The 14,154-nt window shown below is 40.6% G+C and overlaps 1 protein-coding gene and 1 long non-coding RNA gene across 3 annotated transcripts in view; one reads left to right on the plus strand and one right to left on the minus strand.

Annotated features, from left to right (window-relative positions):
- The first annotated feature begins 2,979 nt into the window (after positions 1 to 2,979).
- Positions 2,980 to 7,289, plus strand: LOC143267837 (uncharacterized). Its single transcript, XR_013043444.1, has 2 exons — positions 2,980 to 3,100; positions 7,135 to 7,289. It is a non-coding gene; the product is annotated as an uncharacterized LOC143267837 (long non-coding RNA).
- Adss2 (adenylosuccinate synthase 2) overlaps positions 4,522 to 14,154 on the minus strand; it is a 31,342-nt gene continuing 21,709 nt past the window's right edge. The window contains exons 9-13 of one of the 2 annotated variants that reach the window (XR_013043443.1): positions 13,617 to 13,771; positions 12,296 to 12,420; positions 10,758 to 10,855; positions 8,200 to 8,536; positions 4,522 to 5,621 (exon numbers count right to left, since the gene is read on the minus strand). Coding sequence is in view for 1 of the 2 variants with exons in the window: in XM_006974212.4 (XP_006974274.3) it covers positions 5,569 to 5,621; positions 8,200 to 8,349; positions 10,758 to 10,855; positions 12,296 to 12,420; positions 13,617 to 13,771 (581 nt within the window). In the remaining variant the exon portion in view is untranslated. The remainder of the gene's footprint in view (positions 5,622 to 8,199; positions 8,537 to 10,757; positions 10,856 to 12,295; positions 12,421 to 13,616; positions 13,772 to 14,154) is intronic. The other variant, XM_006974212.4, reaches the window with a different exon arrangement.

Consider the following 14,154-nt stretch of genomic DNA (forward strand, 5'->3'; position numbering starts at 1 on the left):
TGATTAGTAGAAAATTTTAAGAATCTAGGTCAATGGGAGAAAATAAAACCGCCTTTTCTTCTTCTTTTTTTGTGGCTCCTATCTGTCCAAGCTATCTGCCATTTATCTGCAGGGTGGGGGGAGGTGTGTTCAGTCCCTAGTGTACAGCTAGATGCCTCTGGTGATAGTTTTCTTTTGTTGTTGTTGTTTTGAGACAGGGTTTCTCTGTGTAGCTTTGCACCTTTCCTGGAACTCACTCTGTAGCCCAGGCTGGTCTCCAACTCACAGAGACCTGCCTGCCTCTGCCTCCTGAGTGCTGGGAATAAAGGCGTGCGCCACCACTGCCCGGCACCTCTGGCAATAGTTAAAGGGAGATCTGGAACTAGAGGTAAGGTTTGGGAAAGGAGGAAGGTAAGAAGGGAGGGTCCGAGCTAAACTGTGTAAAGCTATTACTTAACATCCACCTGACCTAGGCGGTATCTCCTTGTGGGATTTACCTTAAATCAGGAGACTTGCAAGTGGGCTGTTATCACTGTTAGTCCTTCAAAGTGGCCAAGGGAGATATCTGATTCCAGAGAAAGCCTTTCTTGAGGCTGTTCTCCAAAGTCCTGAAATGTGTATGTCCTGAGAGTGATCAGTCCACACTGTTAGCCCTTCTTAGGGAAAAGTCAATTGGGAAAGCTATGAAGGCACACATGATTTTCGTAACAGAAGACAGCTGATACATAACAAGCCAAGCAACACCAAAAGCTCCTTGGAATTTGGCTTCTTCTGGAGCAAATCCTTGATCCCTCCAGGTAGTGGCTTTGCCATAACCAGCTGAGTTCCTATGATATATTCCTGTGGCCCTCCAAATGAGGCCCCTGCATTTGAATACTTGGTCCTCAGCTGGTGGCCCTGTTTGGGTAGCTTTAAAGCACATGGCCTTGCTGGAAGAAATATGCCCTGGAGAGCAGGATTTCAGGCTTCAAAAGTCACACGCGATTCCCAGGCTTCCCTCTTCTGGCTATGGTTCCAGGTGGGAGCTCTCTCTCAGCTTGCTGCTCCAGCCACCATGCTCGTTTGCCACCCTTCCCCACCAGGATTCTTACCCCTCTGCGCCAGGTCACAGCTCATGACGGGACAGCCTTGGGCTGCATAGTAACTTGGTAGCTTAAGGTCATTCAGTCTCCATGGAGGCCCAAGAGCAAGCCAAGAACTCTCTGGAAAGGACAGTAGTTATTCGGAAGGGTGTAGCTCCCTGTTCCAAAGGCCTCTTCTGTGATTCGTCTCTAAACATCGTCCCTGCTTGCCACAGACAAACCCACTGGATCATGTTGCCCGATGGTGGGGCAGCGTACAGAACAGCCTGGGTAGAGCATTGTCCCGTCATGAGCCCAGCTCAGAACCATCAGGTTTTGGAAGTACGCTGGGTCTATGAAACTGAGATTCCTTTATTTCAATCATTCGTTTGTAAAACTAGCAGCTTGGTCAAATGAGGAATCGGTTGTGTATAAATGTGTATAAAGTGGGCGTGGTGTTCTGCTTATGGGCGAGGTCAGATGCAACAACCTAACCTTTTCTTTAGGAGGGCTATTTTTTTTTAAGTTTCATTAAAATTATTATTTGTACTTTATTATTTTCTTGTGTGTACACGTAGATGGGGCATGTGTGTTGTGTCCATGCAACATGCATGGAGGTCAGAGGACAACTTTGTGGGATCAGTTCTCTCCACCATTGAGCAAGGGATGTGAGAATTTGCTTAATCAATGGATCATACCCAAAACGCACATGGGAGAGATGCATGGGCTTGGGGAACCACTACTCATTTATCTTATTGTGGCAACGACACTTCTAATCACCCAGGGATACTTAAGCTTTGGACTTAACTATTTCCTTAGGCACAGGCAGTGCTAGTCCTCAGCTCATGGGTCAAAGCACCAATATGGGATTCTTCCAAATGCTAAATATTATTCTCATTAATCCTTCTGGAACTGAAAGGACCTCACAGGTTCAGAGACACAGCACTGACCCATACCACCACAGATCCCAATCTCTGTAAGTTCTGCAACGCAAGTTTCAGATCTGGAATCAGCCAGTTCTGAGCCAGTCCCCACAAAGGTGAATCATTTTTCCTCCAATGCACACAAACATCAGTAAGAGCCCACATGATCCTTGGGGGGAAGCTGGAGGAGATAGAACAGCACATGCTCTGGGTGATGAGCTGGGTCTTTTGGTGAGACCAAGATCCCATTCATCTAGACAGTACTAAAGATGGAGCCCAGGGCCTTGAGCATTCCATGCAAGTGCTCCACCACTTGGGCTGTACCTTTTCTTTTAGCTGAAAGTACAACTTAGACAATGAAGTCTGATTGTTTCTCAATGGCGTTTGTCAGTCTTGGCCTTTGAACTGTATAATCCTCTCACATATAGATTGCCAACAATTTCCACTTCACAGTTAACAGTTTGCCCTTCTCATGCCGTATGCCTTGCTAAATAATTGTTTCTTGGGTTTTTTATTGTTTGTTTTTTATTTTTCAAGACAGGGTTTCTTTGTAGCCTTGGCTGTCCTGGAACTCACTCTGTTGAACAAGCTGGCCTTAAACTCAGAGATCTAGCTGCCGGGAGGAAAGGCACTCGTTGCCACTGCCTGGTTTCGGCCTGTTCTTAAGTGATTACCATAGAAAAGCACGAATTCATGTCCTAAATCTAGATTGAATACCAATTTAGCATCAATAACATACAAAAATTCTGGTCCCAGCAGCTGTCCCTGCTCTTATTATTGTCAATTACATTTTTATAAAATGCAATAAAGTACCATAATTGTTAAAACATCAATGCCAGTTGCCAACACCTACCTTTAGTGAAGATCTTTGGGTACATCCTCATGTTTTGGGACATCTATACTTTAGATTCACGCATTTTTCTAATTAGCTTTGTTTCTGGCACCCTTGGTATTTTAAGGGTCTATATTAAAATAGCTTTTTGAGTCCCCCCCCTCAGGTTCTTAAAAAAAAAAGTCATCTTTTCCCATGAGAGTGCTACACATTTTGATTACAGTTGCTTTGTACTGACTGAAGGCAGAACCTCTTGAGCCATATGTACCACACACCTCGGAGGAGTCCTGAACGATCAGTTCAAGGTAATCCTGAGCCACATGGGGACTTTAGGCCAGCCAGGGCCATATGAGACCCTGTCTGAAATAAGCACATACAGCCTCTCACATCATCTTTTCAAAATTGTCTTATGTCTTCCCTCCTAATTATTCTATAGTAGTCAATTAATATCAAATATGCATACTAACCCTCCCTGCTCACGGATCTCATGCTACAGTTGGATAAGCTTAACTCTGTGGTGACTCCCACTTGCAGTCATTCAATAGTCTACTAAATTTTAAAAATATGTATTATGCCCACCACATGCATATAAATGTCCACGAAGGCCAAAAGACAGCATCAGAACCCCCAGACTTGGAGTTACAAGCAGCTGAGAGCCACCGTGTAGAAACTGAACTCTGCTCCTCAGAGGGCAGCAAGTGATCTAAACCGCTAAGCCACCCATCTCTCGGTCCCTAGCTCGGGTTTTCCGATTCAGCAGCTCTACTGCGGCTTAGCTGTAACAGGCATTCCATTCTGACCCACAGGACTCTCCTATCAACATGCACTGGTTATTTGGCTGAGCATCCCTCAGTCTGCTGCCAACCTCACCAGCCCCTTGCTCATTTGGTTCCATTTCTCCAACTCTGCAGATTTGTTCTGGTCTGGACCCTGTACATTTCCCTCATGCTAATTCATCTACTTAATATGTTTAAGCATCTGAAAGCCTTCTCTGGCCCTTGTAAGACATTTTGATTAGGTCCCACTCATTTCACTACGCACTGCTTCATTGGAGCACACAACACGGTTCATCCATGTTTAGCATGCTGCCCTACCATACGCTTCAGTCAGACAGTATTCGTCCCTGGTACTGCATCTTCAGTATCTAGCAGAATACGGCACATACAGCCTTGTCACATAAAACTGTAACAGTCAATGGTTTGAAAGGCAGCTTTATTTAAAGAACAGACCATTGTAGTTGGAGGATTTCCATCTCTCTCCTAATCAATTGATAGCTCACATTCAAAGAGAAACTAAATTATCCAGAGTGGTTTGAAATCAGTAAATAACAGCAATCGGAGACATTTTGGGTAACAGAGGAAAAATTCCTGACTTGAATGAAAATGAGTTCATTCGTGAAAATGTTTCAGTAATACAATGCTTATAGCCAAGAATACAGATCTTCCAAGACCTTCCAGTTTCCACAGGGAGAAGCAGGACTTACCGGCACCGCTCTTTTCTCACGTTACAGAGTGGGCTGGTGGGGCCACCAGTTCATCATTCATTGAGTTCAATGAAGCTGCTCCTATTTTAGAATTGTTCTTGAACCACGTATTAATAAAAATACTTGAGTGACAAGACATTTAGATCCTCCCGAAGATCCTACTGATCTCTGCCGACCTTGTGGGACACCCTTCCTCCACACTAGAATTACTAGGGACAGAAGAAAAACCACACACACACAGCATACTGGAAATATTTGGTTCTTTTTAATCAGCTATTGATGGTTATAATAAAATAATTTCAAGTGATACCTAATTTAAACATTTAATAGTTCTTGGAAGGATAATCTACAGCACAATGTAAAGCCTAGCTGTCAAATAATACCTCTTTGTTTTTTTCAAGAAAGGAGAGATGAAGGCATGATCAAAATTATGGGTGACAATTGGGGTTCATGTGGGTACGTATGCTTCATTTTGTAGATATACTGGCAGGCACAATGTTGACAGCCACCCACTGTTCTTAGAAATAACAGTATACTTAAAAATAAAAAAGGAAAGAGATACATTTGAGCTCATATCTGAAAACAAACAAAAGTATTCACCAAATATCACAGATTTTTTAATAATTATTTAACATTAAAATTGTTATTGTAGGGAAACATCTCTTCTTTTTGAACACTGAATTAATGTTCATTGTATTAAATAATTGTAAAGAGAACTAAGTTCTGTATTCTACACAAATTAAAGGTCCCATGAACACACTACCCCTCCCAACCAAGCTCAATTTTGCAATGGCCTCAGCAGAAAATAAGCAGTTCACAATTTAAAAGAATTCAGAGCATTACAAAAGTTGACAGAACCTTCTTTTCATTTTTTTTCTAACAGCAAAGATTACAATGACAGAATTGAATGATCAGAATGTAAAAATATTTGTGCAAAACTGCATTAATTGTTCTTACCATCTAGTCAGGATAAAACTCAACCACGATGACAATAATGAAGAAGAACTACACTGGAAGTTTTAGATTTCAAACAAGAGGGTTATACAATTACTAAGCACGGAAAGGAACTGTGTGGCACCAGGAGCAGCAGATGCGGCAGCCATGCCAGCTGGGAAGCTGGATGGGAGGAGGGCGCCAGTCTATCCGTGACAGCCATCCGTCAGAGACTGCAATCCAATGCCAGCTGGAAACACATTGCAATGTCTGTATTCTCGAATTTGCAGAGCATAGAGAAATGTCTAAGTATCTCCCCTCCCTCTCAAGGAGTGTCTTGTGCACTGCCGGCAGTCCTCAGAAGAGCTGAATCATGGACTCTCTGGATTTACCTACACCAATCCACTTAACTGGAAAACAAAACAGGAGAACAGCATCAAGTCCCTTGTGACATTCAACCTTGGGATGAGAGGAGAGTCCTGCTAGGCAAGAGCTAAACTCCTAGCTGTCCTTCATTTTAAGATAAAAGTAGAGGTTCAAAAGTAAAGAATCAGGTTTTGCTCCAATGTCATTAACCAGTACTATGAGGGATTGACATGAATTTTTAAAGTTAATATTATTTCTTAAAGGCAGAAATACAATAAATACTGAGTATTTTTTATCTCAAAAACAAAGTAGAACTATGGGTATGAATCTGTTAGATAATTTAGTGTATAAAATTTTTTGAGGTGGATTAAGAAGCTCTCCATTAATGTAGAGTTTGAGGTACGGAGGGGGGCGGGGGCTGGAGAGATGGCTGGTTCGCTGGCTCGAAGCACATGCTGCTCTTGCAGAGGACCCTGCTTCGATTCCTAGCACAACATGATGACTTAAAACCATTCAAACTCTACTTCCTGGGGATCCAGTGCCTCTTCCAGCTCTGTGGGCACTGTACGCATGTGGCTCATATATACCATGCAAGTATACATAAAACAGTAATCTTTAAAAAGCTCTTCCATGTAAAAATTTTTAGCATATTATAAACATAACATGATTTGTTAAAGAAAGTTGTTTAAAATTGAAAAACTACATACTGTGTTACTTTTTGTGTTTTATTCTAAAAATGACAGAAATGTACAGGTAACACTGTCTTCAACCACACAAAAGTGATTTAAAGAAGTCATTTGACTTTTTTAAGCCATTAGAAAATTAAGTTGTAAATATTTCGGCTTTAGGTTTTTTCTTTAAGATTTCTTGTCATATATTGTTCAAAAATGATGAGCTAGTTTCATTTTTAGCCTTTGTTTTATGATTTGCAAGTGTACCATGTAAAAATACATAGTGTGGTCAATTTTGCATATTTTCATTTCTGGACCACAAAGGAATTACTATTGCCATTCAAAGGTAATTTAAACTTATAAAGTAAGTGTTTCAATTATGTTATCAATAAAGGTGAATTCCTTTTGAAGTATTTTTAAAATAAAAACTTGTACTCTAAGTCACAAACAGAGGTAATCCTCCAGTTTTTCTCAGGATTGCTTCCTGTCAGCAGCCTGTCCTAAGATGCTTCTAGAAAGGATGCTCACTAGAAAGGATGCAGCAGATTAACCTGCCTATTATTCTGTTTTAATTATGGATATAATTATCATTCTTTCACCCTCAATGACTATGACAGTAAAATCTTGGTCCAAATTAGCAGAAACAAAGAATATTTTTAATAACGTTCCTAATAGAAAAGATAAGCAAATATCAAAATCTACTGTAAGTGTTACATTAAAATGTATAGAAATATCTTGACAAGTTTGAACTACAGTCTTAGGAGTGAGTGGCCTAATACAAGTCCAAGGCAATGACTGGTCATCTCTACCTCACAGTTCTAATTATTTGTAGAATTCCTGGGTTCCCCGAGGCACTGGCAGGAGAACCCTTTATGGTGTTTTACAGGGTTCATTAAGATTCATCTATTTCTATTTAACGACTTGACTGAAAGCCGTTCACAAATGTGCTCGCTAAGTTTGCCATCAAGCTGGGAGGGAGCCTAGCAGTCTGGAAACAAGAACCATGCTGAACTGAATCATGAATAAAAATGGAACACAACAGAGATAGTGTAAGTACATATGCTGTGTGTGGAAAATACCTCCCACCTACTTTTTCTTGTCTCTAGTTCCCATCAACAAACAACGTAAACAAAACGATGAAAGAAAAAAGCAATCATGTAACAGAAAGGCCACATTAACTTCATTATGCCCAACCCTGGCCATCTTGTTTTAATTGTTTTATATGTGTTATATCCATTCTTCATTCTTTTGCTTGTGTTCTTTGTTGTATTGACAGAGTTTTACTATATAGCCCTCACTAACCTCAACTGGGAAAAAACAAAACAAAACAAAACAAAAAAAAAAAAAAAAAAAAAAAAAAAAAAAAAAAAAAAAAAACGCCTATAGAAGACTGGGCTTGGATAAGCCTACAGGGCATTTTCCTAATTGGTGATTGATAGGGAAGGCCCAGTCTATTTCAAATGGTACCAGACCTGGGTAGGTAAACAGCTGAGCAAGCCAGTATCAACAATCATTGATGGATGGCCCCTGTATCAGCTCCTGCCTCCCAGATCCCTGTCCTGTTTGAGTTCCTGCCTTGAATTTCTTCAATGAGGAACAGCGATATGAAAGAGTAGGCCAAATGAACTCTCGGCTCTCCAAGTTGCTTTGGTCATGGTGTTCCACTACAGCAATAGTAATGAGATACAGCAACAGACATGAGATGCCCTATTGTATTATACTCTATCATTTCCTAATGTCTGTCCAAGATTTCAACTCTTAGGAGCAGCTTGGGCCAATGATAAAAACAACACAACACTTGCTGATGAGAGAAAAGCCATCCAAGAATTACTAATCCAGAGAAAGGACTAGACTCCATGTCCCAGGAGGAGAACCAAAACAAACCCAAGAACAACAAAACGCCACAAACTAACAGAACAGAAAACCAGACAGCTGCTCATAAAATGTTTACCTGGTATTTGAAGTTCATCTTCAATAAACCGAACATAATTCTGGGCATTGACAGGTAGCTCCTTAAATGTCCTTGCATTCGATATGTCTGTGTTCCACCCCGGGAAAGACTTATACTGAACTTCCACTTTATTTAAGACTTCTTGGTTTGCTGAAAGTGAAGAAGCATATGTGTTTATGAACACACTGCCTGTTGCCAAATGATTGTTTTGTTTTTTAGACATGGTTTCTCTTCAGTCCAGGCTGGCCTTGTACTTTTGGCAATCCTCCTCCCTTCAGCCTATCCAAGTTCTGGAATTATAAGCATGGACCACTATGCCCAGTTCAATCAAATGGCTCTGACAAAAGAAGGTTCAAGAACACTTATCAAAATCCTCGAAAGCAGACATGTCAGAATTTAGAGCTTTCAGACCATTAGAAAAGTGAACACCAGCACACAACCCTCTAGGGTGGTATTTTATCAACCAACGTGTCTTCAGCAACATGGTTTACACGGTGAGTAGAGAAAGATGGCATGGTTATCCCATCAGTTACAGTGGCTGGTGAATGAGCTCTGTTCTGTTTCTGCAGCATTTTGAATTCTATACCATAACTATGTGTGTGCACAACAGCAAGGCTGGAACAGCTCCAAGCCTCAGGCATCTACTGGGGGATGGAAAACTGCTTTCTTAGTCCACCTAATGACTTCCTCCGTATGTGCACTGCAAACGAGGAGCAGTTTCTCTGACTGCAGACATGGTGGGCAGTGTGGTTCACTATTCGGGTTTCCCTCTTCAGAGCAGAGTCCCAAGAATGACCGAGACCATGTACCAGCTAGGGAGGTTTTTGGAAATATATAGGTCTTTATAAAAATATTAACAAAGAATAAAAACAAACGATAAAATGTGGTGATATTTTCTTTGTGATCTAACAAAGCTTGCCTTAAGACCAGAGTGTGGAGCTAAGCCACTAGTTAGCCATAGAGGCCAGGCAGTGGTGGCACATACCTTTAATCTCAGCACTCGGGAGGCAGACGCAGATGGGTCTCTGAGTTTAAGGCCACCCTTGGCTACACAAGATTGATCCAGTCTAAAAGACAGAGCCAGGCAATGGTGGCACACACCTCTGATTCCAGTACTTGGGATCTCATGCCTTTAATCCCAGCACTAGGGAAGTGGAGACAAGTGATGTGGCTGGGCAGAGATAGATATAAGGCAGGAGGAGACAGGAGCTCTTTCAGGCTGAGGAGTTGTTGAAGTAAGAGGTGGTGGCTGTGGCTTGCTCTTTTGTCTCTCTGATCTTTCAGGCAAGCTTTATTTGTTAGATCACAAATATTACCACAATACAAGTTCAAGTTAACCATCCATCAATTCAATGGTCTCATAGTACTCTCTACAATCTACTCTCTGTAATGTCTAACACTCAAAGGGAGCCATGAGGCACGGGAACCGCAATCAGCTATACTACATGTACTGTGCTGTCATCACAAGCAATGCTTCTGAGAACATTCTACAACACTTTCTGGATGAAAATCTCCACCTTGGAGTATTTCTGAAGGAATCTGGCCCAAGTCAGCTTAAAAATACAAAACCAAAAAGCATAAATTTGACAAGTTTATCTGTTTATGAGTTTTTATATTTTAATAAAAGGAATTTGTATGTGATTATGATAGATCTTGCCAAGTGTCACTGTATTTGATTGTACTATTCTTTGGTATTTAAGCGTTATTAAAACTCTTAAAACAGCTTTGAGGTAGCATTAACAAGCAGGACATAACATATATGTGAATAATCAGTTTCTAAGTAACCATATCCTAAAATGATAACAGATGCCTATTTTTCTGTAAGAGAAATTGAAAAAAATGACAGAAACTTCTTCTCCATGAATGTCTAGTCTCAGGATCATAGAACTTCCTACCGTGCCAAGTTTCATCAAGGTTGTCAGCTTCCCTTCGATTGCCATTTTCTTGGTGTTGAAGGAAAACTAATCTGAAAAATCATCAATTTCCATTTCTAGAAGTATTTAATGAATCTTCAAGTAAGGAAACCCTATGACTTAAGACAGGTTTCAAATAACAATACTGCCTCAAGTAGGTATCACCTACTTGTGAACTTCAGGCAGAGAGAGGTTAGAAAAACTTATGGGGCTTGAAGGATGGAGTAGGCTCATATACTGAGCAAGAGCACACGACAAGATTCTTTGGTGTCTTTTCTTTTACCCTTTTATTCCCAAGGAAGATAGAACTCCTCCATGGAAATCATTCACTTTTAAAATTTCCTGTCAATTATTATAAGTTTATAAAGATGAAACCCTGAAGCAGCATGGTCCAACTTTCTTAATTAAGTACATTAAGTCTGAAATTAATACCAGTTTTGAACAAAATGATAAGAAGTGAATTTATCTGCACTATTAGTAAAAAATCAAGCCAGTGAAAGATATATAATCTTTAAGTAGCAATTACATATCATAATGTATAGTTAAATGATAATGTTAACAATCTTATAAACTTTAAATACAGCCTAAAAATAAATGAATGAATGAATGAATGAATGAATGAATGAATAGATAAATAAATAGTACCTGGGAAATGAGGTATGATTTCCCCATCTAATTTGTAAGCAACGCCAACTTTGATTTCTGTAAACATATCCAAAATGTCCAACTTGGTAAGGGCCAACCTAATTTTGAAAGAGAAGACACCGGTGAAACAGCAAACTTAGGACCTCCAGTCTGACTGATGCAGGAGAGAGAAAGGGAGAATTCATGCAAAGGTCAAAGCTCCAAAGCACTTCTGAAAACTGGTTAGGACTGTCCTCGAAAGCGTGCCACACATAAACACATAGAAAGACTCTGCATTGACACAGCCTCATACACCACCAGAGTTACTTTCTAGTAACGACAACAGATTTCCACTGGTAATGTTACATTCGCTCAGCTTCCTTATGAGGGATGACTCGTGGGAGGCGGCCTGGAGTTAGGGATGCACTTTGTGGCTGAGGGATACAGCAGAACGCGCTGTTCCACACAATCACAAGGTATTAAGTACATTTCCACACATGCTACCATTCCCAATTCTGATTAACATCACCTCCACCCTTCTGGTCAGAAACTGACAGAGTGAGGAAACATCAAGGACCTCTTCGTGATACATCCAAGTTTCCCGAAAACTGACTGGAAAACAGGATTTTAAGGGAACATACGTAGAAATTAGATAAAAACACTAGGTTTGTGATTCTGGTCCATAAATCTCAGGGTTTTTTGTTTGTTTGTTTAAAAACAAAAACAAGCAAATGACTTCCTTCTTTTACTTTTTAGAAGTTCAGCCTATTAATGCAAATACAAACTGGTTAACTTATCTATAAAATGCTAATACTGAATATTTTCAGTGAGCAGGACAGTATTCCTACATCTCACCTCATTTTCCAAATGTCCGTGAGTGACGTAACAACCTTGGATATTTTTTAATTTTAATGTATATGGTATTCTATCTGCATGTATGCCTGCATGACAGAAGAGGTGTGGCTGCTGGGAATTGAACCTAGACCAATGCTCTTAACTGCTGAGCAAACTCTCCAGTCCTATCACCTTGATTTTAAAGGTGATGAGACAGACTCAGAAAGGTGAGCACATCCAGTCACACTGAGTCCAGGGGGTCAGACACCAGGTGTGCACACTGCACAAGCCCCCAGTACAGCCTCCTTTCCTATGCACACTGCACCCCCACCCAGCACGGCCTCCTCCTTTTCTGTGCACACTGCATCCCCACCCAGCACGGCCTCCTTTCCTGCGCACACTGAGTTCGTCCTGGCTGTCTATGCAGGTACCCATTCTCCTCCTACCTGTCTCCTCACTTGAAGCACCCTCCTCCGTCAGACGACTACCATGATTCTTCTAGAGCCTTGGGCATCCAGGAGAATAACTTGGGGGCCTCTTCCTATGTACTTCCTCTCATAATCTCATTCCACTTCTAAAACTATGATTTTATCCTGGCGGCAAAGGAGTGAAGCTTTTCTGCTGGGGACTCTCAAGTTTACTTTCCACAAAATCGAAATCCACATGATCTGTGGTCATCAACTGCCTACCATTTCCTGAAATAAATGTTTCTGAAGAATACTCACGCAGTAAATCCATTGATCATATGAGCATATTTGAGTAACACAAGGTCCAACCAGCCACATCTTCTTTTCCTCCCAGTAGTTACTCCAAATTCTCTACCTCTTGTTTGTAATAATTCTCCAATTTCCTAGATAACAGAATTCCTGAGTTAGACTATCAGAGCTGTATATCCAGGGACCATACTAGAGATTATATAATAAACATTTGATAAACATCTTTCATGAAATAAGCTGGAGACAGGAATTCCATGAAAATGACATTACTTAGAATATATTCAGTTTTGATTTCATTTTTACATTTTCAAGCTAATTTCTTATAATGTTATACAGGTCAAGTGTATACTGACAGATAATAAAACAACTAGATCCTATCAATAAGAAGTTGTTATGGTCTGAGATATGTCCTACAAAAAAGGCTCTGGAGTTGAAGGCTTGGTCCTCAACAGCTGGCAATCAATATTGAGAGATGACTGGATCACAAGGGCACTAATGTTATCAGTGGATTAATCCACTGGTGAGTGTTGTGGGATATTTGATCACATGGTGTGAAAATGTGTCTGTTTCATCTCATCTGCCTAAGGCACCTGATTGATTTCATAAAGAGCTGAACGGCGGTGAATAGCTAGCTAGGCAGGAGAGGTTAAGTGGGACTTCTGGGGACAGAGAGGAACTCATGGGGATGAATCTAGTGGGGGAAAGCCAGTACAGAATGAAGGAGACAGTGACAGAACAGAGATTAATAGAAACAGATGAAGTTACAATAGCTAGCGAGACAAGCCTAAGCTAAGGGTAGGCTCTCATAATTAGTAAGTCTCCATGTCATCATTTGGGGGTAGGTGGTCCCAAGAAAGTCTGACGAAAAAGCTTGCTGCCGATGACTTCACAGCTCGCTATTAGGAGGCAGTATCTTGTTAGAGAACAGAGGTTCCTGGGGTGTCTGAAGGTAAGCCTAGTCCTTGCCCACAGCTCTTACTTGCTGCTTCCCAACTGCCAGGAGGTGAGGTGACCATGCCCTTCTGCCATAATGTATGTCTTACTACTCAGAAACACAGGACAGGGTTACCATGGTCTGAAACCATGAACAACAAAAAATACATCCTTCCTCCTTTTAAATTTCTCATATAATTTTCACAACAAAGGACAAGTTCATAAACAAATAAGTCGCTAATGTTTATATAACAGACAAACCTAGCCAATCATTTCCTGAAACATAGCAAATGACCCTTGCAAATGAAGAGAGAGGCAGGAGTCTCAAGGTTGGGGTCTGGGAAACAGTTTTTTCTTTCCATACTTTAAAAACTGGATTACTAAGAAATGGGCTTACATTGTCTTGCTCTGTGGGGAAGGCACCAATACCAACTCTAGTGGTGTAAGCTTTTACAACTCCATATACTTCTCCAACATTTTGAGGGGGCATACCCAAACCTGTACAAACACCTCCAACAGTGCAATTTGAAGAGGTCACAAAAGGGTAAGTTCCTAGAAAATAGAAAAATAAAAAATAAAACACTAAGATGAACACATGTACACATACACTGTAAAACAGAATTACATTAAGACCAGGCATATGAATTTATTCCAAGTATTTATCTGACAGACTTACCACAACCTCAAGGGCTCAAAGTCTTACTTAGGCTTGATTCTCTTTTTCTTTAATGAGTTAAAAATACAGATGGTCAGAGCTTTAATTGCAGCATTTTAGCTGTATAGAACCCCCGAGCATGTCCAGTTGCTAACTTGGCTCTATATAGTATATAATCACTACTGTTGACGAATTTTATGCAGAAATCTACCTACATGTTTTGATTGATTCCTGTTAATTTCAAATGACTCCCTGGTGGGCATACTTAGGGTGCAGCAGG

The sequence above is a fragment of the Peromyscus maniculatus genome, chromosome 11 (genome assembly GCF_049852395.1).
Source record: "Peromyscus maniculatus bairdii isolate BWxNUB_F1_BW_parent chromosome 11, HU_Pman_BW_mat_3.1, whole genome shotgun sequence".
NCBI lineage: Eukaryota > Metazoa > Chordata > Mammalia > Rodentia > Cricetidae > Peromyscus > Peromyscus maniculatus.